The 25,664-nt window shown below is 47.6% G+C and overlaps 1 protein-coding gene across 2 annotated transcripts; it reads left to right on the top strand.

The window, feature by feature from the left end:
• The first annotated feature begins 235 nt into the window (after positions 1 to 235).
• Ubl3 (ubiquitin like 3) lies at positions 236 to 20,395 on the top strand. Of its 2 annotated transcripts, XM_077702928.1 has the most exons (6): positions 236 to 770; positions 11,774 to 11,824; positions 11,896 to 12,004; positions 15,626 to 15,712; positions 16,886 to 16,963; positions 20,235 to 20,395. In XM_077702928.1, exons 1-6 carry the CDS (start codon positions 744 to 746, stop codon positions 20,297 to 20,299), a joined length of 417 nt encoding a protein of 138 aa, XP_077559054.1. In that variant the 5' UTR covers positions 236 to 743; the 3' UTR covers positions 20,300 to 20,395. The 2 variants fall into 2 exon arrangements, with proteins under 2 accessions (XP_077559054.1, XP_077559055.1); XM_077702929.1 differs by lacking the exon at positions 11,774 to 11,824 and having other exon boundaries at positions 373 to 770.
• Positions 20,396 to 25,664: the final 5,269 nt, after the last annotated feature.

The following is a 25,664-nucleotide window of genomic DNA, read 5'->3' as shown; positions in this document are numbered from 1 at the left end:
GCCGACGATGATGAGGCCAGATCGATGGTATGACGCATCCAGCAGCGCATGCGCTCGCCCTTGAGCGGGCCAGTCGACAATAAATGTTGATAGGCACCACAGAGTGACGCTTCCTTCACACTATCTTCGCATTCCGCTGCCTTGCGTAAAAATCGTTAAAAAAAGGCCAAATCGCTAAAGGCCATTTTTTTCATGCCAGCGTGCGGCTGCAGCGTCAAGCTTGGTCGCAAGCGTGCCCAAGGAATTTTAGAACTCCTTCAGTGACGTTAACAAGTTCGGTGCAGACATGTGCGAAGCCGAGACTTAAAAAGGGGAGCGACATCCGTCCGCGGCAAGGGACGCGCGGTGGCCAAGGCTGCCGAGCGCGCATGCGGCGGCCATCGATCGACCTCCGGCACAGTGCCATCAGCCGCCGCTGAGCTGCGCGCGAGGTCAACGCTTCCCAGCAGCCACCGGGGCTGATGGGGAGAAACGCCATTTTCCGAGGTATTATCGGGTCGGGCTTGCTTGTCAACTTTGCGGCCGTGTGATGTGCTTGCGGGGCTGTCCATAAATTCCCATGCTCGCACCCGCGTGCGGGCGGCCTGAGCGTCGCAAAAATTCCATTGCCAAAGTGATGCTCGTGACGTGATCGGTCCCTGGGCTGTCGTCAGGCGTAGCCAGCCGTCCACCATTAGCCACCGTCCTACGGAAGCGCATCGTCGCGGCGGATCACAGCCCAGCGCTCTGCTCCGGCAGCAGCAATGAGCAGTCGGATTCCCTCGGACAAGGTGAGCAGGGCCCTCGGGTCCGTCGAGCTTGCGCGGCCCACTCCTGGCACCTGCAGTGGGTGGGTCGGGAGGGGGATCAGATTCGCTGTTGCGCCGTGCTCGCAATAATACGTCTCCGCTGCAATAAAGTAACTCACAAACTGGCTCGGTGCACTCGTGCGATTGCGTGCGCTCCTGAAAGAGCGTGCTTCATGCGACGCCGCGGCCTCTTGAACAAGTCGCACAATAGGAGGGCCTGATCGATCCGCGCTGTGCCTGTCAATTTCACACGAAGCGGCACCCAGTTTTTCGCTGCTGCTCATCAAATACAAGCGGTGGCGGGCCCGGGGCCTCGAAGCTTTGCGCGATTACACATGCGAGCACGCTTAGCAAATCGTCTCGTCGTCTGCGGTGCCGGAGAATCAAAACGCGATCGGCCGTCTCTGCGCGCGCCATGAGTCTGTCTTGCCTGCCTTGTGGCACAGCTGCTACTTCTGCCAAACGGCTACATGTGTGCCGCAAGCTCTGTGCAGGTGGCGCTGAGCAGAAGGCGAGTGCAAACTTCAGCATTGCTTTCAATGCTGTGGTCTGCCTGGCAAACGGTTGCAACAGCCGCTTGACGGGGCCAGTGAGCCACAAGGTTTGGGCGGTCAAGAGCGCGTGGCGGCTCATTGGAATTTTCATAGAGTGTGCAGTGTAACAGTAGAACTGCATTCCGGTACGAAAACCAAGTAAAAAAAACTACGATGTACAGAAAAGCACGTAATGTGACACACGAGCACGATGAAGAAATGTAGTACAATCGACATGAACAGTGGGAACTGAAATATAATTCTGTGCAGGTCTAAATTTGATGCTTACTTTGGCAAGAAAAACCAAAAAAAGGAGGCAATGCCGTGAGTTGCTTTAACATGCAAACACAACTTGAGACCAGACCGAACCTTGAAGCATGAAAAATCAAAGCTTTAGGCACTGTTAACAGGCATATATAGGCGTTAAAATGGGTTCTATTAATATATATTTCCGGTAAAATTTTCGATTTGCACTGGACACAGCAGACGAATCTCGTCCTTTGAGAAATTCTTATTTTCTTCATGAAATGGAAGCACACAAGCACCGATATTTCAACAGTTGCATGTAGAATCTAGGGTGAATCAACACTGTGCAAAAGGCTGTAAAAGCTATGACATTTGTGCCTTATTCCAGTCAGTATTTGTTTGTGTGGAGAAAAAGAAAACTCTGTCCACTGTAGTTGGCAAAGCATACTTTGGCACGCTCGATTATTTAATTGCATGCGGAATTTCAGAATGCTTCGAGTGGAAGCACAGAACAGTTCTTTTGGTACAGAAAAGCTGGGATTTTCTGCCTAAGACAAATTAAAGCTTTCAGGTGACACCGTCTGCAACCTGTCCATCTAGGACTGTGGCAAACCTTTCTTGGGTCTCTACATGAGATTAACAGCCCCAACACCACTCGGCCTTAAAGGGGCCATGCAGACAAAACACAAGTTTGGTTCATTTGAAAGATTGCCTCGTTAGAATCGTACTGACACCACTTTTAATGCAACTTCACTCAAATAAGCTACATAATTAGGAAAAAAGGGAATGGCCACGTGACCCACTAACTCATTTCCTGCAACAGAACCTATGACGTCATATGTGCCAGCTCCGCGATTGAATGAGGCTGGCAAAGGCAAACGCAAATTAGAGGGCTTATGAGCTTGCCGAAATAGCTATTCGCGCTTACATTTAGGGAACATTATTTTTATAGCAGTAAGAATGGTGGGGTAAACAGTGGAAGTTACGAAAGTACATGTAAACATAGAAGTACTGATGCGTACTGCTGTTGGTACTAGGTGCACTATGATTGTTTTTGCTGCGCAGCACTGCGGCACCTTGGGGTTGTCTCAGACCACACTGGCCGATGTGCGCAAACAACGGTGTCTTACGTGGCCATATTTGTTGAGCGAACACCATGTTTTACGAAACGATTATTTTCTACCTTTAACAAGAACAAGCCAGGTACAAATACGGTCTAAAACAAAGCAAAGGCAGAAAACGGACTACTGCGGTATGGTGGCACCATCTAGCTTGACTAACGGTAAACAAGGCGCCCCAGCACATATGATGTCATTGCAGCCGTCACGAAAACACGATTTGGCAATAGAATAAAAATTTTAACCCAAATTGATTAATTTTTCAGTGAATAAAGCATCGTTTGCTTCCGGACAAGCGCTGGGGCACTACAGTTTTTGTTGCTTCCCATGTCTTCCACCTCTTCTTTGCCCACGGATGAGAGGCTCACAGCTTCGCTGCAAAAAACGCACCTTGTGCAGATGAGCTGCTGAATCCAGTATAGAGCACTCGGTTATCCCTTGTTTCGCCTCTCACATCAGCGAAGGCTTTGCTTTCTGTTTCGCGCCTGCTTTCCAACCACAAAATGAACAAGGTGTTGCTCGGTCGCATCTCCTTTCTCCTCCACAGTGTCTGGTTCATAGAATTGTGATTTTTTTCTGTCTCCTGGTACATGGGTCACAGGTACTGCTTGTGGAGAATGGCTTCCGGCGCTACCGTGTGTTTGTAAGTGAACTCTAGCTTGAGTGAACTTCAAGGGACCCAAGGAAGTAGTTCACTTAACTGAAAGTTCACCAAAATGGATATTAACTTTCAAAAATATGGAACTGCAGACATGCTAAATACATGTTAATGGGTGAAATGCAACTTAAGTACATCAACATTATACAAAGTGCACATTGCAGCACATCTCATTTCAGAAAAATCTGTGATTTTAAGTTGTACCGGTGCTCCTATAGTGCATCGAGTGATGGGGCTGTCCAGAGAGAGTGTTTTGTGCACTACCCCCTCTGGCACACCAACCTAAACGCGCAATCTGCATAGTTCCCCTCGTTTCTTGCACGGCCTCTTTGGCACTGCCGCCATTACTCTAAGCCCTATTTCAGCGGCGCTGTCAGTGCCAACCATGTCGCCAGCTATGTTGCGCCAGTAGCGGGGGAGATGGACATCACCGGTGCTGCAGAGGGGAACGGTTTTCAAAAATGCGCCCTGGTCCACCAATCAAGTTCTTTTACCTGAAATATTCACTATTCCGCTATCCGTTGAACTAAAAAAGTTTCCATTGGATTCCAAGCAAACTAGCAGGGGTTTCCTCAAAGTTTGTTATTTCGAAATATTCGCTAGACCGACGTTGGTACAAATGAGTTTACTGTGTAGTTCTCTTCTTGCACGATATCAAGTTAGCACAATGTGCACTTGACAAACGGGGGGGAAAAAACACTTTTAGAGTTCAAACTTGTATGTTAAATATTCGGCTTGATGTGGGCCACAGGAAAAACTAGGCATTTTGCCTGAAGTTCCGGTTTCTTGACATAACAACCAATTTAACAGGTCACTTAACTCGTAACAGCGGAAAAATGGCCGATTTTAGGTTTCCACAAAAAATTTCTATTGAGTGACTGGACACATTTAGCATTGTTACACAAGAAATTGTAGCTTGTTGTTTGCCCTTTTAAATGCATAGCAGCAGTTTTGTGAGACGTACAATTATACGGAGTTCAGCAGTTTTGTGAGAGGTACAATTATACGGAGTTCAGTTGTCAAATAAGTGGGAAAAAATGCACAAACAAGTATGAACACAATAGAAATAGACAACTGTACTAAGACAGAAAATTATTTTAGGAAACCTGAAATATTCAAGCTGTTCCAATGTTCCTTAGCTATTATTCTATATGTGTACATTATTCATGTACACCATATGCTGTATCTTTGGACGCCTGTCAATCTAGCAGCCTTGACGGCTGTGCCACTCAGCGAAGCAGTCACGTGCCTGCAGAAAGCAGAGGTAAACATTGCAAATGGAGCAGAAGACGTTCGTTCTGCCTTGTGCCTTTGTTTTTCATAGCGGATCTTGCAATTCTCCATCCTTTTCGGCTGGTGTTATGCAGGGGCGAAAAGGGGGCGTGTACTTGACACTTCGTTGTACTCAAATATCTGCTTCCTCGGAACTAGAATCTCGTAACCCACGTCATTGCTGCTGCTGGGGCCATAAAAATCAGCGGAGCCTGAGGCAACCTCCCCTCTCGAAATGTAAACAAATGAAACTGAAACTGAAAAAGGGGTTGCTAATAAACACACCAGATGACGATAGTTGTCTGCAAGATGCCGTTTTGAGGGAGTCGTCATCGGGACTGCGTGTCTGATAACCTATGGCACCGTAACAAAATAATTATAGAAATAGAGTAAACATTTAATTCACAATCCACGCCTGGTTCCACGCTGCATGGGGTTGAGATCAAACGGTGGTGGGCAGGTGGTCCAGAAGGGCGGTTGCACAATTCTCCACTTGTGAGCCTGTCTTGGATGATGTGTTCTGTCGAGGATATCCTCTATGGCTGTGAAAGGTGATCTGTGTGGCAGCGAGAAATGATAATTGGTCCAAGTCTTGGGTAAGGCTCATAGCATGACACAATGCTGCATGTGACATTTTTACAAAAAATTGCCTTTAGCAGAGCTGAAAAATTAGTTGATAAACAGGTGGTAATTATGAAGCCGCTGAATGTTGACTGCTCGGTGTTGACACTGACATTGTTGTATTGTGTAACCTGACATATTCCTTTCACAGAGTATTACAGAGAGAGGTCCCATGGGAAAATCTGACAGAGGGACCTCCTGTTCAACAATTCAAAGAAAATATTTAATATGAAAGGCGGTATATATATGAGTAAAAATAGAACACATTGGAACAAATTCCTTATGAACAGTTGCACATTGGCAGAAGATTCCAAACAAAATATTGGAAATGTGTGCAGTAAGTACAAAAATATTGCATGTAAACGTTTTCTTTTTGTACACATTAAAAACGAGTTACAAACTGAACATGAAATTTACTTGATGGGGTAAAATGCGCAAAACAAGGATGGGGTGAATAGAAGGAAGACACCACACTGCTGTGTGGTGTCACACTGTGTAGTGTCTTCCTACTGTTGGTCCCATCCTTGTGTCACGCATTTTATCCCATCATGTCAAAAGACCAACGAGCCCCTCAGATTGCTTTCATGAAATTTTTGCGGAAAAAGAAACAGAGGCTTAAAGTTTGGTGTCATGGAAGTGTACCAAGTAACCTTTTACAGACTTCTAAAAACAGCGCTGTTTGGGCTCCAACTTGAGTGAAAGTGCTAAAAAATTCCAAATTATAGCAGCAGAGAATGGCAGTGTTCGTTAGCAACGATTAAGTAGGACCGTTGAAAGGAATATGTTGTGTTGCACTGTAAACCTAGTTGTGGTGTTTGTGTTGACAAATGCATTCTGTCAAGCAAAACTGTTTTCTGGTAGTTTTCTTAAATTTTGGTGCCCCATAGGGCCACAAACAAAAATTGGAGGTGGTAGTGCTAGTATCTACAGATATATAAATTAGGCAATTAATTGGGACATCTGGCAATTAAAATTTTTATGTGGACCAGTAACATCTTTTTTGCATGTTGTCCTAAACTTTATGCAAACAAAGACTCAGCTTCATAATGAAGTGCCGGTATGAAAAGATTTAAGAGCTTTGGAATGAAACTAGGAATTTTTTTTTTAGCCTCAAGGTTGAAATTTTGTCTTCACCGGGGCTGCTGCGGCTTTATAGCGTTATGCTCCACTAAAACACCACAACGGTGATGTCTATTGCAATAGGCATAATTAAACGATTCCCCAGAAATCTAGCAGTTTTGGTTTCTTTCTCTATGCGCCAGAAGAACTTTTATGTGAGGGCTTCAATTTACACTGCTAGGGACGAAAGGGTTAACATCATGCTCATGAGATAGTGGGAAGTGCTGAAGAGATGGGCTGCACAATATATCGGCAATAACTGAATGTAAGAAAACGAATGGCTCGGTTTTGAAGACGACGCAGTGGTGCTAGGTGTACAGTATTTTATGTGTAGCCCCAACGTGACAAACGATTTGTGGGGTGGCTGTGAATGGATGAGTAGTATTACAGTCGTAAATAGACAGTTTAAAAAAATAGCTGGCAAGGACGCAAACATCCAGAGTGACTTTGGATCTTATGTTTGTTTAATTTCAGATTTTTATCTAGGGTAATGCTAAGAAAGGTGGTTGAGTCTGATTAATAGATAGCATGATTGTTAAAGAGGTGTAGGTCAGTCCTTGAGTGAAAGATGGTGAAAGGGAGAAATTATTTTTCGGCACCAATCGAGAACCCTATGGAGGTTAGCATGGAGTATACAGTTAGTGTTATGAAGGCAGATAGGGGGATTATTGATATATATTAAGAATAGTAGGGGTCCTAAGATTGATCCCTGAGGAACGGCCTGGCTTGCTATTCTGAAGTCGGACATGGCGTTGTTGAATTTCGCAAGCTTGTTTCGGTTACTTGGTTAATTTTGTATTGGTAAAAGGGCCAGGCCACAGGCACGAAGCGATTCTAGGTTTTGAAATGAGGCATTATGGTTAGTGGTGTCAGATGCTTTTGCGAAATGAATAAAATTTTTGTGGGATGCGAATAAGTCACATTGCTAATGCACCGGTGTGCTTTTCTTTCTTTTCATAGAATAAGTCACGTTGCTAACGCAGCGGTTGGCTTTTCTTTGTTTTCATAAAATTAGTAGGTCACAAACATTCTTTTCAGTTGTCCTTAGCTTACAGTAGTTCAAATGCTGCCTAAACAAGGCAGGGAAAAGTACCAGTTCGGCAGAGTTAGGGAATATATCATGACATGGTATGCTGCGCCGACTGTGTGGGATGGTTTTCTTGCCAAACGATCTGTGTGAGCGTCCCAGGTCATGCGATGGGACAGTTTAACACTTGAACTTTGTGTTCATTGGCAGTATTGTTGCAGGACCTCCACAAATCAAATCGCACATCACCGATATGTGTTTTTTTGCTATGAATGACATACTTTTACATTTTTAAACTGGAACTGAACCGGTGTTAGTCGAAACGGAACCGAAAAAATAAGTTTCCGGCCCATGGCGAAACGGTTTGACTGCCCGTTGTTGATAATGTACGGTCAAGGTCGTTTGTGCCATTTCTCTTTCCTGCAAGTCAACTTTGTAATCTCTCAAACTCTTTTCTTCTCAGAGCAGTCATAAAACTAGCAATGGTCTTTACGTGGGCACAACAAGGGGGAGGGTATGCGCACCAACCTTGCAATGTTATGTTGCTGCTAATTGTGCGTGCAGAGTGCAAATCTGAGAAAAAGAAATGGCTGACTTTCAGTATCCTGCAGCCGATATGAAACATCAACTTTGCCCTTCCTTTGCTGTGACTGTATAAGAGCAATCAGGCCGCAAGGTTACTGCACTGCACACCGGAAGAGGTCCACACCCTAAACGTTTCTCATTGTTAGATTCAATAATTTGCTTAAAAAGGTCACACACCTGGAAAGTGTAAATACTTGGCGAGTGTTACCGTGGGAGTGGAACACTGGCTAAACCCGCAGAAACACCCCCGGTGGCTGTTTTTCTGATGTATGCAAAAAAATTTAGAGCCCTTCGACTTCTGTGAAAATAGAAGACCAGCGAAGCTTTGTTGGGTGATAACAATAGTGAGTTAGGTGTGGTGGCTTACTATATTGATCGAATAAAGACACGTAGGCATAACTTGCGTAGAATTTCTAAATAAATTATCATTTAATTTGTTTCGTGACAGTTTTGATAAAACAAGAGCTCCAGCCATATTCTGTAATCACACTCCGCCCATAGACGGCCATGTAATGACAGCAGATGGGAATTCTGTATCGTTTACAACTTCAATCTGAACTGACTTTTTACTGGAGTGAAACTTGGCGTAATGATACAGTCAACTCAGTAGCCAATTTCAGTGCAGTAAAAGCTCGTTAATTCGAACTTGGTTAATTTGAACTTGGTTAATTCGAACTTCAAACTGACATCCTTGTAATTCGGATGCGTCGGTATCCAGAATGGCTAATTCAAACTGGGATCCTCTGGTTTCCATCGCTCCTTGCAGAGTGATTACAATGTGTCGCAAATCCAAACCAAATTAACTGGAGATGCAAAACAACGAAACAGAAAAAACAACAGTGTAGCTCGTACACTACGCTGCTCCTGCAGCTTATTTTGCTTTCAAAGTGGGCGCCGCGCCGCTGGTGCCATTTGCTGCTCGAGCTCCATAAACATTGTTTACAAAATCACCTGCCACAAACGTGTTGTAGCGATACGCGATAATGAGTCCAAAGGTGGCTTCGTTGTGTTCTCCCGCGTAGTGTGGCACGATGTCCATTCATTCTAGCGCCCACCCGCTAAATTCGAACTTCTCTGAATTCGAACAATTTTTTCCCTTCGAGTTCGAATTAGCGAGCTTTCACTGTATATATTTTTCCGAATACCTAAATTAACTTGAGCACTCCAGAACATTTTACAGTAGCTCCGGAGCAAGAGCGTGCAACTCTTTGTCGACTCTAGCCAATAGATGCATGCAATTTTATTGAGAACGTAAAGCAAGACAGCTTCGCTGTAAAGCGAAAACATCTATGTGTTGATTTTTAGACCTTCATTAAAGCATCCCAGGTGGTGAAAATGTTTCGGCCACCCATCAATATACGGCGCACCTCACAGCACAGGCATATGTTCGGAGCATCAAACAGGCTGATATTTTCTGACGATTGTGTTTATGCAGGAAAACAAAATGAAAAGACTTGTCCCTTTGTTTTACATTATTTCACGCTGAGTTTATTCACAAATAATTTTTGCTCTTTTTCGCTTCATTCAGCCATTGAATAAGCAGGAAACCGAGATACATTTTTTTCTAGGCGCCCCTTCTTTTGTCCGGTCTTTCCCATAACCATACTTGTCGTCGCTGCGAAGGCAGTGAGCGCTGTGGTGCCTGCTATAATTGTTAGTTTTTCAGGACATGTAGAGCGGACAAGGTTGTGGTGGCCGTTTCTTGTATTGAGCTGACGTCAGAAGTTTGTTAAAACACTTTAGTATGCCGCCACAGTACAGGTAAAAAGGTCACATTTCGGGCTTTGTAGCTTCAAAACTACTGAAATTATGCAATGTGTTTTTGATTGATTGATTGATTGTAGGGTTTAATGCGCCGACGCAACGCAGGCGATCAGGCGCGCCGTAGTGGAGGGCTCCGGATTAATTTTGACCACCTGGGGATGTTTAACGTGCGCCGAAATCTCGTACACACGGGCGTTTTTGCTTTTCGCCTCTATCAGAAAAGCGGCCGCCGCGGCCGGGAATCGAACCCGCGACCTCATGCTCAGCAGCGCAACGCCTTAGCCACTGAGCCACCGCGGCGGCTAATGTGTTTTTGAGGCATGTCATGCCACTGAGCCACCGCGGCGGCTAATGTGTTTTTGAGGCATGTCATAACAAACAGCCTTGACTTTGATATTTGTGTAAGTTTGAAAATAATTTAGGGTGACCTTTTTTTTTTGCTGAATTCGAATATAGACCGAAATGCCCTACTTACCTGCAATGAAGTGCATTTTTCAAATTGAACCATTTTTACTGCATAAATTAAAGTTGGCACTGCAGATGAAAACGTGTAGATGAATAATACTGAAAATTGAACTCCCTAGCTTGATTAGATGCAGAAAGTCTGCACCCAATTTTGAAAGATTTAAAAAATCCGACATGTTTGTGATTTTGTTTAGGAAAGAACTCCTTCTGCTAGCCAAAAATAAACACGCTGTTACTGCATTTACAGTATGCACAGCCTCCACATAGAAAGAAATTTGCGGCAATAGAGGTTCTATAGTATGTGTTTTACAGAGGTAAAAGATTTCAATTTCGCGTGGTTCCTGGAATGCATTTCTGCAGCCAGGGTTATTGCCGGTGGGGAAAGCTGCTGGAAGTAGTCCACTTGGTGGTGTCAGCATGCTGCCGGAACAGTGCACACTGTGAAGCCTGCGGCACAAAAGAAGCAGTTTTCACTTTACGTAGCACCCGTGTCTTCTGCCGCACCACTGGGCCAGGGCCGCCCTAGGGTGCACCCGTTTTGAGTGTGAAAGGACAGGTGTAGCTGGCCGAACACTTCGTGGCCTCCTTGGTCCTGACAGTGGCCCGGCAGTGTGCAGAATGTTAAGTGGGGTGATGGGCTGCACCCCACATGTAAACCAACCCATAGGGATGCAGATTTGATCAAAGAGAAGATTGTTACCACAAAAATTAGTGCCCTGTGAAGATGGATGACCTGCAAAGCTGGACACAGTCGACAGGGTGCACAAAACAAACCACATTTGTTTTTAATTTGCAATTGCGCATACTTCCTAGCTGGATGAAACTTGGAAGGACTCGAGCTTCATTCTAACAAACAGACATGGGGCTCTCTGTTTCCTCCCGCATTGTAGGCATCTTACTATCTCTGTAATGCACAACTCAATCCACTTGACCGGTGAAGACACCAGACAGGGTGCATTTGGCTGTTTGACTTCCACGTCTAAGCCTCCCACCAGCAAAACGGGCATGTCAAGGGTGTGGGCAAGAAACCTATAGTTTCGTGTGCATGCATAAACTGGCAACTGCTTATTTGTGTGTGCTTTACGTGAAAGGCACTGGCAAAAAGAGGGGTCGGCGGTGGCGAAAAGAAACGTCAGAGCAGCGCCGAGCAAAGCGGCTTCACTGGAATGAAAACTGGGCGGTTAGACATATACGTAAAAGCACTGGAGGCAAAAGTTGGAGACTGGCTACCAGTGTCCGAACTTGAGATTCCACCCCTAGGTCACGGTGGCCGGACGGAGGGCTCCTCGGAGCAGCTTCTCCAGAGAATGGCGAGCCAGTAGACGGGGTTAGATGCATGCACTGGGCTTGTACCCATGTGGGAACGGGATGTTGCCTCAAGCCATCATTAAGGATGTGAATGCCTTCAAATGGGTCGTTCCTGAAAGATCTTGGGCGTTTGTTCCTGTGCGCTGGGTTTTATGTCCAGCGGGCCAGTGCTAGCTGGGAACTGCTGCAGTGGTGGGCAGCCCCTGAGGCAGGCTTGGTTGCAGTGAGCTCGCAGCTGCGCCTTTTTCTTTCTTCATTGCCTTTGCCAGGTGACCAGCACGTTGGGTTTCTGCTCGTCTGGAGAAGGCACTGGGCACTGCGTCAGTATACAGCGCCTGAGGGGTGGGGGCGACGTTGGCGCGCAGCTGGCCTGAGCAGCTTGGTCTTGCAGGTGAACCTGCGGCTGATCCTGGTCAGCGGCAAGACCAAGGAGTTTGCCTTCAGCCCCAACGACTCTGCGGCCGAGATCGCCCAGCATGTGTTCGACCACTGGCCCCAGGGTGAGCACGGGGGCCCAGGCACTAGAGGTGGCCCCTCTGGACTAGCTGCTGTCAAGCCAGTGACAGCGACACAGGGCAGGAAGAGGGGGCCATCATGGCAGCACCGTGGCCTCCGTCGTGGCCTTTCTGGGGTGGTCGGCATTGGCGGGCAGTTCCTCAAATGCCAGCAGCAGAGTGGACGGCTTTTGGCGCTGGCACCATGCAGACGTGGTCGATTGGTGTGAGGAGGCGGTTCTTATCTGACTGCACTGTGCGTCTTCACCAGTGGGGGGGCACTGGGTGCCTTCTGTGCCACCACTGACTGCTGGCTTCGGTGGCTGCTTCTATGGTGGTAGGGAAAAATAAAGGCATTTCGATTTGTTCAGTGCACGTTTCAGATCCCCGGGTAGGCAAATTAATGTGCAGTCCTCAAATCCCAGGTGCAGCTTTGGCATGTAAAATCCCCAACTTCAGTCATTGTTGTCCAAGTCGCACATTTCTGGTACGTCCTCTGGCATTCTTAGTTGGTCTCGTCTTTACAAACTGAATGAGACAATGTCGTTCCACCTTTAATCATGCCTGTGACTACTCCCAACCAAATTTCCCAAATACCCCATCTGGCTGGCTGCAAATGATCCAAGTTGGTGCCTTCATATGTGACACCCTTCTCAGTGGGGAACTTTGCACTCCCCTTCTAAACACTGTTGTGCTTGTTCAGTGTGTGCTCACTTGCGGGGCAGGTGGAGCACAGCCGCGTAAAAATAAGAGCCCTTCCACCCTGTCCATGGAAGCCGGTGCTCTGGTTGGGTTTGCTATGGTGGGTATAGCTATATTGGGAATTTGCCGTGTTGAAATGTAAGTACAGTGGCCCAACCTGTATGTCACAAACTAAGGACACGCGCAATGGGTGGGCAGAGACATTTTATGGAGTGCGGCTGCGCCAATGACATCACAGGCTTGTGCCGCACAGGTGGCCGCCGAACGAGGGTGTAGCCAGAAATTTCAGATTTCCCTCCTCAAATTTCCCTCCTCTATATTAACCCTTTGAGGGTCGAATTTTTCCCCCAAATGCGACCCCCCAGGGTCGATTTTTTTTTTCATTGCTGATTTGAATTCTTCGGATGAATCTATTTCGAGAAAAAATTATCGCGATTTTTTTAGGGTGACCATAAGGTGACAAAAAAATCGTTTGCGTTGTTACATATATGTGGTTTATTCATGAGTAACACAAGAAATATTCTAAATAAAAACGAGAGAGTAACAAGCCGGCACCTTTTGAGTGAATCAAAATCAGATAGACATCAGTTTTTTCGGGCGCAAAAAGCGGGAAGCACCCGGAGGACGATACCGAAACCAGCTGCTGCGCGCGAGCGGGCGCGTGCAGGCGCGTGCGGCCGGATGCGGGAGCGATAGACTGCGCACCACTCATAAAATACAAAAAATGTAGAAAAGAACCTCATCAGTTTCGCAGGCGACCTTGGTCTGTGGCAGGCGCAAGAAGCGAGAGGCGCCCGGTGGGCGATACCCAGCGCGCTCCCTCGTTAGCGGAAGCGCAAGCGATAGTTGGCGTGGCGCTGAAGTAAATCATAAAAATAAATAGAAAGAAGAGCCATCGGTGCAAGAAAAAAAATTGACGTATTTCCGAAGTGTGGCAGCACATGCCAAGCAAGAGAAGTTGGGCAAAAAAGGTGCGCTTTTTAAAGATACAGGCAATGCCGTACATGTACGTCATTGACCATAGTGTTTGCCGATGCCGTACATGTACGGCCGTGACCCTCAAAGGGTTAACTGATACCACTGTACGTTATATGTTGCAGACGAATTCTTGGACCCGGCCTTGAAAATTCGTATTCACATTCAAGAATTTATTCATATGTTCCAAGAATAGTGGCAGAACTGCTATCACTGCTTGCAATTTTGTGTTTTGTGTGCATAAGAAATCACACTCGAAGAAATGTAGGAACAAATATAAACAAACATGGAACTACATTCATCTAAAGCTAACGAAGGATTGCATGCAGTGGATACTGTGAAAACCATGAAACAAACAACTTGTTGGTGAACGCTTTATTTTAATGTCGCTTTGTCGTGCAAAAGTTTTTTCCATTTTGCACACGTGCGACAGATATGGACAAATCTTAATGCTGCTGTCTTTTACGCCAAGACATTGTGTAGGAGCAGCTTCTCAACCGTCACATACTGCGGATAATAGCACCAAAATTAGTCATACAGAAAATATGTCAAGATGTACACTTGTGGTGAAAAAAACGGGACGATTATATTTTGATCAGGGCAGCAAAAGTGTCACTAGCAACAAAGTGTACAGTTATACAGAAAATCCTTTCTATGTGGTGCGAATTTACCAGTGGATTTGCTGCTGTGGTGATGCGCGTGCGTCAAAATGACCTATTTTTGCAGCTGTAGCAATCTATTGGTTTTGCCAGCGCTGGGATGTCCAGGAGCTGTCTGTGAGAAAAAACTATGGCAACTTCGCAACACCACCTCTCTACAGAAAAGAGTGCCCCCTACCTCTGAACAAATTATAGCAAATGCTTTTTAAAAAAGGACTCGTGAAAGTGACTAACCCGCAGGAAACAAAATTGACAGACCGAAAGGCTGGGCAAGGGGTTGGGGCAGAGTCGAAGTCCAAGGTTGTTAGCGCTCTGGTTTCCGTCGGCAGCCCTGGTTGCCTGGGGATACTGAAATGGCCAGGCCTGTGGTTTTGTCTATGAATCTCCCCTAGTTTGTTCTGAGCAGCGACTCAATTGCATTGGGTAACACACTTGTAAAACACCCACATGGATGAAGGCCTTGCAGAGGGGTTCGGCATACCAGGATGGAAACAGGCCACCAAGGGAGATTAGGTGCTCTTTCCGGACAGGATTCCCGGTGTTGTAGGTAAATTTTCAGGATGATTGCCAGCACAGTGGTGGTCGCCGTGCATGGCAGCACGACAAAAGTTGAGGGGGTTGGTTGAAACCCCATAACCCCCCCCTCGCTACGCCCCTGCAGCAGAAGAGTGTGTGGCATTGTGCAGTGTCAGGGGAAGAGATGCCACGCGTGGCAAGGAGTGTACACGGCTTGGAAAAGCGGGAAGTGGGGCTGTAACATGCATGTGCCCTCGATAGGTGGCCATGCTTCACTGTTCAACAACAGTGTGGGGAAGGCAACTTACGAAGACCACACCTGCACCGACCCTCTTAAATTTGGCTTCACCTCTAAACACAAACGCATTGCTGGGAAGACATGGTTTTCATGGACATTATAAGCCGTCTTAACTTGAAATGTGGAAAACGAAAGACGTTTTCTTTATTTTTCACTAATTTCTTTTTACACTGCGCACACGCTACTGCGCACATTGTTGCTGCCTGTGTGAGCGTGTGTGATCCTCGTCATGTGCAGCTTTGCTGTAAAAGGTGCAAGTTGGTCAGGCGTGAAAATTTAGTGCCAAAGAAGGGAAGCCACTTGTTGGTGCGTTGGGGCTGTGACTGGAGTTTTTTTTATCGTGGGTTGGGCTGCTGGGTGCACTGAGTAGCCTGTGGCATGCGTTCTCTGGGCCTGTTGACGGGCAACTTGTAAGGTGGACCGAAGTGGTGTGAGCTCGCCGGGACTAGTGCTGATGTGTGGCTTCTACTGGTGCAGAGTGGACCGAGGAGGCGGTGTCCAAGGCGGAGATTCTGCGTCTGATCTACCAGGGGCGCTTCCTGCACGGCAATGTGACCCTGGGTGGTACGTGGCCCTCTGCTGCTCGTTCTCGCACCTGCCACAGGTGCCGCGTGCTCTCTCGCGCTTGGGTATTGGGGCTAACGTGGCAGCAGCAGCAGGTCGGACAGGGGTGTGGATGAAGCTAAGCTAGGCTTGCCTAGGCTTGACACCGGCGGGTAGGCACTGCATTTGCTGGGGCACATGTGTGATATTGCCACGAACCATGTTCTGGGTTTGTTTTTATTTTGCCGACGGGCTGTGGTGGGCTGAGTTATCTGTGTTATCCATGTGCCAAGTGAAGCGCATGTTCCATTCTTTATGCCGCACGTGTTATCTCCTCTGATAGGGAGTGCTTGTTTTTTTTTTCAAGACAACTGCGTCATCTTTGGCTCGTGGCAATATCCCTCTTGCACTCGAGCTGCTTCTCCTGCACAGCACTCGTGCTACCAGCCACCAGACCTTGGAAAGGCGAACATGGGTGGCGCCCTCAAATGGGGCTGAATGTGAAGAGTATTGTTAAAGCACAGAGCGTGCCACCGAGGCAGTGAAATACTAGAAGCGCTTTGTGAATGCAACTATTTAGAACCCCTTTTCCAAACCACGAGGGAAAATTAGCCTACAGAGAGAAGCAATATTTGGAAGTGACATATAAGAGGTGAGTTTGAAATCCCGGTGGACGCGAGGGGTGCACTTGAGAGCAGACCGTGCGCCCTGAACAGCCTCTCTTGCAAGCACCCAGCCACGCGTGTGCGTGCTCTTTCTTGCTCTGCATTTGGTGGTGCGTTGCTCAGTCAGGAACTTTCAAGTGAGATGTTGGGTGAGAGAAAAATGGGGGACCTTGGCAGTTGGAATTGCCCCTGCCACGTGTGTAGTTTGGTTTGGTTTTGAATGCTTAAATGTGGGGAGAGCCAGTGATAACGACAAGTTCTCCAGGTGTGCTGGTGACGCAGCGTTGCATCTCAGCGAGTGCTCGTGTGACCTGCAGGATGTTGTCTCCATTCACACGATGATAGCCAATCCTTGGAATGGGAGTGAAGTTTTTGAGAGATGTGATGCCTCGTTGCACTAGCAGCACGGCGCCGGGTATAACGAGTGCCTTGACTGGCAAAGCGGTTGGTGCTCAACCTTTTGCTGAGTGTTTGGCCACTGTGTGATGGTGTGAGCAGAGGGCTGAGTGGCGCATGTGCCTTGCTGCAGCGCTGCAGCTGCCGCTGGGCAAGACCACCGTGATGCACCTGGTGCCTCGCGAAAACCTCCCGGAGCCCAACTCGCAAGGTGGGTGGTGGGCCTAGCCTTCTTGCATGCATATTCAACACTGTCGAAATTGAAAAGCGATTATTCGGAACCGGGTCTAGACATCCCCGGCTGCTCGAAATGAAAGCAGAATAATTATCTGAGAAATCAAGAGGAGCACTGGTGTAGTGAATACCGTATATACTCGTGTAAGGGCTGCACCCCTAACTTGGGAGCCAAAATTTTGAAGAAAAAAAAAAGCTGCAAATGCAGAAATTCGTCTCTCAGCACGTGTTAAGCTTCGCGAATCAGTACTAGATGCTGCAAGTGGATTTTCCACCCCTCTCATCATCAGTACTTTGAGATAACATGGTGACGCGGTTGCAATTGCGTTTTGCATTCGTTCACTCGGAGCCATTTTTTTTTTTCTTTGGGTGGTGTCGCAGTGGGGTTGTATCGTGTGGTAGTGTTGTTCTGTGGATTGTGGCCTATGTTACTTGCTGACGATGGGGAAGGATTTGGATGCATATAGTACTGCGGCTTTGAAGCTGAAAGTCGTGGCTTACGCTGAGGAACACGGCAAGCGGGCTGCTCGACGCAAATTTGATGTGAACGAGAAGTGTGTGCGCCAGTGGTGCAACTAGAAAGGCAGACAGCTCGCTGCAACAAACCAAACCCGAAAAGCTTTCCGTGGGAAACCATGGAAGTTTTGAGAACTTGAAAAGGAACTTGTCGAGTACGTCTAGAGTTCAAGAAACAACAGCTACACAGTGTCAATGGAGATAATCCTTGTAACAACCATTGCGATCATCCGCCACATGGGCATTCCACTTGCAAGTTTTTAAGGGGCCCTGACGAGAAAATGTGTTTATTTTTGTGTAATTTTGTCTGCTTGAACGACCTTTTAAGAACATAAATCCCAAATATTTTCACCATTTATTGCTTCTGGAATTCAGGAGATGCCTTTGAAATCCTCGTTTTGAGATGCATCGTAAGCGACCATGTGTGTATCGCCGGTCGGTAGAGCAACTAGCAGTGACCTCACAGTAAAAACATTCAAAAGTAAATGATCCTTGTGTATCTTGTTCTGTACAAAACCCGATATTGTAAAAATAATGCATCCTTCATTCGTTTTCTCTCGACGTGACCGGTGCACGACCGCTTCAGTTGTCTGGCAACTATTGTAGCAGAACTCGGATCTACTGCCTGTTTGAACGTTTTGTAACCAGTTTCCCTGCTGTAGTTCACATTTTGTCAAATTCTCTTTGGAATCCTACCATTTGTGTATGAAATGGCACAAAGCCGTTCGAGCAAAAAGAAGAAAAAAAGAAGTGCCCCGTGTGCGATTCGGACTTGCTGCTGCCGGGCCAGCCCAACGTTATGGCCAGCCTGCATTGAAGGGACTCTCTACCCACTACACTATCGATGCGAAAAGTGTGCGCTGTGGAAAACTGCGGCATAAAAGGCGCTTCGCATTTTGGCGTGTCTTCATAAATTCTAACAGACCCGAAGATTTAACCGCCAACTTACTGTTAAACGTTTCTGCAGTAAGCCTAAGTGGAGCATATCCAATCAACGAAACAATGTTAACAGCATTTTTTTATTGGAGGGAACAGGAAAGCAATCGAACTTCATGATGGTAGAACTCGGCCACTTGGCGCTGTATCACCACTGCTCGCTAGTTATTTTTGTGCTTGATGAGTAAATGACAGGTTAGTTCTAAGTTCTGACTACTTAAAGTTCCTTTAATAAATGTGTTTATGTAGTAAATTCTCATTTTAATCTTTAAGTCAATAATCTCGGGAGAGAGGTCAGAGGTTTCATGTTCGCACAACTCGCATTACAGGCTACGTGAGACAGACGTTGGCAGTTTGAACTCGTGCGAAACAGAGTTAACAGCTAACAAATACCCAGTTTACTTTAAACGTGGTTACTTGTGCCTGCGCCACTCGCCCGCGTTGTTGACTGAAAGTTCGACCATGTTGATCGGTCGTATCAAAGATCAGACATCTCCCGTTCAGTTGCAGGATGAGTTTCGTCATGGTGCCGATGTTGTAGCTTTATCTGACCCTTTCAGAGCCCGCTGTATGCTGACATGTTGTGCAGACGAGGGGGAAGTGTGATTGGCTCCTGACCAAGACGTCACTTCACGAGTTGAGGAGGAAAGCCTTGGTGAAACCGTAACTGCATTTTTTTTTCCGTATTCGGGCTACAAAACGTGTATGCATTGTTTGTTTATCAAGGTTCCACAGGCATGAGTACCCACACAACAAGGCAAGCAGTGCGTCATATATCAGCATGGGCTCTCCATTCGGTGTAGGATGACACTGTCAGAAGCTGCCCAATGAGTACAAGAACGTGCTATTGAAGTGCCATCGTTTTGTAAACAGCCTATCGTTTTGTAAACAGATAGGGAATGCAGACCAGACTCTGGTCTGGTCCGCATATGTAGTCTTCAGATGGAAGACATTGCCCAGGGAGAAGTTTCCCAGTGGAATTATCATTCGTTGCCACGAGAAAGGAAGGATGTGTGATGAACTTGTTTTTGATTACGTGAGAACTGTGTGGGCAAACCAACGGGGTGGCCTGCTGTAACAGAAAGCTTTGCTCATCCTCAACAGTACTCGGGGCCACCTCACAGACCGCGTGAAAGCCCGGCTCACCGAGAACAAATTCGGCTGTCATTCCGGGAGGCATAACAAGCATCCTCCAACCACGTAATCTTTCTGCCAGTTGGCCCTTCAAGGTCGAATTCTGGCATTGTTACTCCGAATGGATGGCTGTGGACATTCACGAGAGGACGCCTACTGGAAGGTTGAAGAGGGCATTTCTCCGACAAGTTTGTTTGGGGATTCTAGTGCCTGGCGTTCGGTGTCATGCGGCACCATTGTGAAAAGCATCAGTCACAGGAATAGTGTACCACATGGATTGTAAAGAAAATGACCTCCTCTGGGAAGGCACCCATGAGACGAACTCGTCAAGTAGCAGTGACAGTGAAAGCAATGGGGAATATCCCTACGTAAAGTATGTGTCATCACTTGGCAAGGGTTACGCTGTTATTTAAAACAGTCACAGCAACAGTACAAGGTCATCATCATTATCATTTAATTACCCTTAAAAGCCCTTTCTTGGGCATGACATAGATATAGGCCTGACTCATGTAAGAATTGCACCCCGTCGAAATCACGGGAAATAGGTGTGGCCCTTATATGAGTATATACGGTACCTAAGAGATGGTTTTCACAGTGTGCGTTGCCTGTGTGTGTGGCTGCTGCTACTAACGAGTGCCTCCCCCCTTTCTCGTCCCCTGCAGACCAGCGCCAGAAGAGCAAAGAGCGGAGCAGCGGCTGCTGCAGCACCAGCTGCTGCATACTGTGAAGGCCACAGTGCGTGCGTGTGTGTGTGTGTGTACATAGCATGGACAGAGAATAAAAGCTCCTGCCGGATGGTGCCGGGAGGAGGCGGCGCCCCCACCATGTGCATCCGGCACTGCGGGCGCCCAGGGCGTGGGGCTCCCTCGTGGTGGGCTGGACGAAGCCAGCTGAGCCCAGCCAGGGAGGAGTGTGAGCTGGACACCCTGCAGGCCTAAAAGCTAACCAAACTGAAGGGCCGTGTGGCTTTGGGCACCCGTGGCAAAATGACAGACAAAGCGGTACAGGGGGCGTTGTAGGAAGGGGAGGCAGTGAACTGGGGTTGCCTCCTCAAGGGGGCAGTGTGAAAAGGGTGGGCAAACTGACACTGGGAGGATGATGATGAAGGGCACATACTTCCAAACAGCAAGGACATTCAAAATGGTGGAAGAAAGGAAGAGAGAGGAGAGAAATAGCTTCACGGGAGAGAAGTGCAATGTCAATGTATTGTGTTGTAAGGAAGGATTCATAACGATGAGATGTGTGGCCGGTAGAAAGCAATTCGCACGTTGTGTTGAACTTGTGAAACTACTATCCACTCGGATCTGTTTGCGCAAGATGTTCACTTTACTAAAGTTGTAGGGTTTGAAGGTAACATACAAACACCAAGCTGTGAAGGAGACTACAAGGAGATCAAAATGTGCTGGAAGGCATCTTAACGTGTAACCATATGGTACGGACAAAATTTAGCATCCCTCTCTCTGCCAGCAACCACAGCATTGCCCCAAGATCTGCTGGTAAGCATTATTCTGGACTGGAAATTGGGGCCTATAGTTTTGGAGTGATGGTAATGTTGTTGCATGCTTGCTTGACCCATTGAGTTGGTAGGGGTCGGGACAAGAAGACGCAGAGTGTTGGGAAACCTGCAGGAAACCGTGCAGTGCGGTAGAGCGGGGACATGTGAAAGCTCCGACTGCCAGTAGCCCGCTGCTGGCAGGGGCGGCTGCTGCTGGGGCTCGGAAGCTGTCTGTGTGGCAGTTCCCTGTGGCCGCTTTCCTTGATAACTTCTTCCTAAGAACCTACCCCTTGGTTTTGCAGTAGCAGTACATGCATAGTGCATCGCTAAATAAAAGGGGAAAGGAACAGGTACACCTGTCTTTCAAAATTTTGTGGGCCAGTCCTAAGCCTTCTCAACAACAAAGAATTCAAAGAGTCGGCTTTACCTTTCAATGCATCCTGCGGGTTTCCGGCTTGGCCCACAAAATTTTGACAGACTGCCACATTGTATGGACAAAATGCAATATACCTACCCGCCAAAGTGGCTAAGGCGTTATGCTGAAGGGCAGTAGCACCCGTGTCGAGGTTTTTGCCCGCGTTCCAGATCCCCAGGTGGCCAAAATTGATTTCAGCCCTACACGACGACATGCCTCATGACCCAGGTGCAGCTTCGGCGGGTTTACAACTCCAATGTTTGAACGAAATTTCTGCTTATTGCAATAGACGCTAATAGCTGGCAGTGCTAGAATGACAAGGGTTGTAAGCGTTATGACCACAAGGGCACATGCCATTGCCTCAACACCAACTGGAGGAGCAAAGGGAAAGCAAGATGGCAGGGTGGCCACGCTTTGCGTGAGTGGCTCTTGTGAAGAAAGCGGTATGCCCGGGAAGTGAGAAAACCAGAGTGGAACAGGTCTGACTAAAAGACCTGTGCAAGGAAATACTGGCCTCGCTTATGTAACTTGTTCAGCGCGTGTCTAACTTGTCTTTTGTCTCGGGCCTTCCCTGGAGAAGAGCAAGAGCTGCCATTTCCACTAACAACTGGAATGAACGTATAGCACAAGAGCAGTGCTGATTTCGCATGAATAGCCAACCCACGCAGCACTAGCAGAAGTTCAGCGTTTGACTTGAAGAAGTTATTCCGTGCTCAGGATGTATGGAATAAAAAGACAGCTAAACTAGTGCGTATAACATTTTGCCTTGGAACTAGTATGTTTGGATAATCAAAGGGAATAAATTCTGTGCTGCTGTTGATATCAAGGTGACCGACAAGTGGGTAGTCCACAAAATTGTACAAAGTGGAGCATAAATGTGCGCACTAATTTTCTCCTACTAATCAGACCAGACTGTTGTGGACTGTGCTGTGATAACCAACCTAACCTTAACGCAACACTTAACCAACCTAGAACATTGGAACAAAAATGGAAAGCAGGTGTTCAGGTCCGCTGGGGCTCGAAGAAGGCAGTCTGTGTCGGAATACGCAAGTCTACCGCGAGGGCGCGGAAGCCCAATGGAGGGCTTCTGCACCCGCACAGCTGCACTGCAGGAGAGCATAAAGGTTGTACCACAGCCGGGCTAGAACAGCAGCGTGCGCGCCGCACTGGCCCGGTTGTGGTACAACCACGGAGCAAGATAAACAGGAGCGCCGACTTCGCTCTCTCCGGCGGGCTCTTAATGTCCATAACTCGCGGAGCACAATGTAGATGGCGCAGCGAAAGGGACCTTAGCCGGCGGCGGCTAAAGCGGGATTCACACGACGGAGAACCCCTCTCTTTTTGGCCCGCGGGAGCCGCTCACGTGACCGGTTTTAGGCTCCGCCCCTCGGTGGGGATCGCCCGCGGATGCTCCGGGAAATAAAATGCCACCGCATGTTTTCGCTCGGCGGCGGCGGCCCTCCGTAGGGAATGGAACCAGTTTTTTGGCACACAGGGCGAGGCTCGCGCGGAGGAAGCGAACCTCGCCCTCGCTTCCTCCGCGCTGTCGTCTGCTAGTCACTCCGGGCAGCTGGGGCAGCTCCGCACGTGTGGATGCGCCACCAAGACGGCAAATCCGGTCACGTGGTGTTGACGTCATATATCCCTCCGCCTCCGTGAGAGGGTTTCTCCGTCGTGTGAATCCCGCTTAAGCGGCCGGCGTTCCCCGTGCGCCGGCGGGCGAGTTGGCGGAACGCATTCCGTCGGCTCTGTCGTCTGCTTCGGCGACGGTAGTTTTGTGCACGGACTGCTTTGGGCCTGCTTTGGCGCCGCTTCGCGTTCATTGCGCGCCTCCTTCGCACAGTTGATTAACTTGTTCGACAGCACCTTCCGGGTAACCCGGACCCGAAGGAATTGAGTGGCCGTACGGCAAAGATACGTTAAGGATTGGTTTGCATGGCGGGAAAACAAAATATAGAGACCACATACAAACATATGGCTGCTATAGGGACCGGGCAGCTGGACGGGTGGCGCCACCACTCGGCGCTCCGCTCGTCAGTGGAATGAGCCGGTGCATTGGACTACACAGCCTCCCGTTGTTTTTGTCGTGTTTGCTTCGGTGATTTGTATGTTTTGGTGGCGTTGTGAGCAGACATGTGAGATGAAACGAAGTCTAGACAGGTGTGTTGGTTTCTTAGATGCAGTAATGACTACGTAAACTTGTCGGACGCGTCTAAATTTGGGTATCGGCTGCAATGGCATGAGCGCTTTTTGCAGCGATCTGCGCTTGGCTCCACCCGTTCTGAGCACGAATAAAACTACTATTATTAGTATTATTTTCTTCTTAAATGCACTAACGGCTACGCAAACTTATTGGGAGCTTTTAAAGTTTGGGAAGGGCTACATTGACTCGAGCGCTTTTTGCAGCGCTCTGCGCCTGGCTTCGCGCGATCTGAGTTGGAATAAAACTATTAGCAATATTAGAATTCATTTCTACCACTTTAAATTATCTTCGCTGGTTTCAATGACTACGGTTTCCACGCCAGCCTTAGCGCTGGGATACCTCGATACGTGTGCTTTAAATAGAAAGGCACCTGCACACGAGATAGATTACCGTGTACGTATAGAAATGTTGCGGTAGTTTACACTTTCTGTAACCGTAAGCTTTGTGCCTTCGGTTTTGGTGAGCGACACTGTGACAGCATGGGAGCCTGAAAGCCGAAGTGGAAATCCCACGTTTGTGGTGGTCATTTTATCAAGAGCCAAAGTTATTCACCAACTCAAAAGCCCGAGCTACAAACCATCCCTCCTCCCCTTCCCGTTTTACAACCTGCGTAGAATAAAGGCTGGCACCGGTAGTTAAAAAATGTGGCAGTGTTAACGTCAGCCGGTGTTTTTTAATGCTAAAGTGTTCTTTACAGAGTACCTAAAAAAATCGTGTAATGCCTGGCGAAGACACCAAAAACGCGCGATTAGTTGCCTCAAATATGGGTGCATGAGCCCGAGTCCTCCACCACAGACACATTTCCGACACGCTGGAAAAAGTTTAGATTTGGAGAGGGGGCATGGAAGTTCAAAATTAAACAGAAAAATCATCTAGCCCTCCGTCTAATGATTATGATGGTTGAACACAAAGCTTAATTTCTTCGTGCGAAATCGAATGGGAAATGGTCAAAGTCAAAGACGTACGCTGCGATCAAAAGACCAAACTGCGTGCTGGTCAAATTCGACGCTTAACTAGTCAAAGTTTAAATCCAGAAGGCAACCAAGGAAACCCATACGATAGAGCTTTGCGATAAACCATCATCGTCGTTAGACGGGGGTGTGCATGATTTTTGAATCGTAGGTGGCAGCTTGTAAACGTACCGCAGCATTCAGTTCTGAAGCTGAGTACAGGTTTCGGGCACCCTCCTGTCTTGCGTCCTTCAGCCACGCAGGAATTGGTTTTTGAAAAACCATTTACCAACTAGCCAGCAACCATTGCAATTCTTGTAAAGCAATGCTTCTCCACGACAAGCAATAACGTTCTACTATCATGCGGTATTTATTCTATCAACGATTCCCGATGACTGTAGTAAGAGAATTTCTGTGAAATTAAACACGTTTCAGCCGTAGGTAATGAAGTTACGGAAGCGTCGTCCGTCAGAATTTCTGTTTTGAGGTAAATCTTCGAAGACACCCCCCAACTTTGTCTTTCGCTTGTGCACGACGTCGACGCCGTTTCGTCATTAACTGCCAAAAACCAGCGCCGCAGCATTCCTGGATCGGTTGCACACACCGGCTTTGTGGGAGCATTTAGCGGCAATATACTCCTCGATTCGCGAAACTGCATGCAGGCATGAAAAAATTGCATGAAGCAACGAACTTTCACTTCCAGCTTGACTTCCAGCTTGGCGCATTGAGCGTCGTCTGTTATTTGTAAATACTGAGTATGGGCGTAAATAACACACATGGCATGCCTCGCAAACGTCACATCCACGCTCAAGATTTACCGATCTGAAAAATTCCCGTGGGGTTGCGTACGCTTTGCAAGCCGCACCGCAGAAAAACGACAGAGAGCCATGCACAACTACGCTTATGGTGGCTACCATACTACGCTGCGCTGACCGCCACCGGCATTCCACTGACGAGCGGTTCGCCACGGGCGGCCATGTTCGCTGAAACGACGGTGGTGCCATACAACGGCCGCCCGGTCCCTACACA

The sequence above is a fragment of the Haemaphysalis longicornis genome, unplaced genomic scaffold (assembly GCF_048455015.1).
Source record: "Haemaphysalis longicornis isolate Haplotype H1 unplaced genomic scaffold, Haemaphysalis longicornis Haplotype H1 scaffold_3, whole genome shotgun sequence".
NCBI lineage: Eukaryota > Metazoa > Arthropoda > Arachnida > Ixodida > Ixodidae > Haemaphysalis > Haemaphysalis longicornis.
This window is presented reverse-complemented; position numbering and strand designations above follow the sequence as displayed.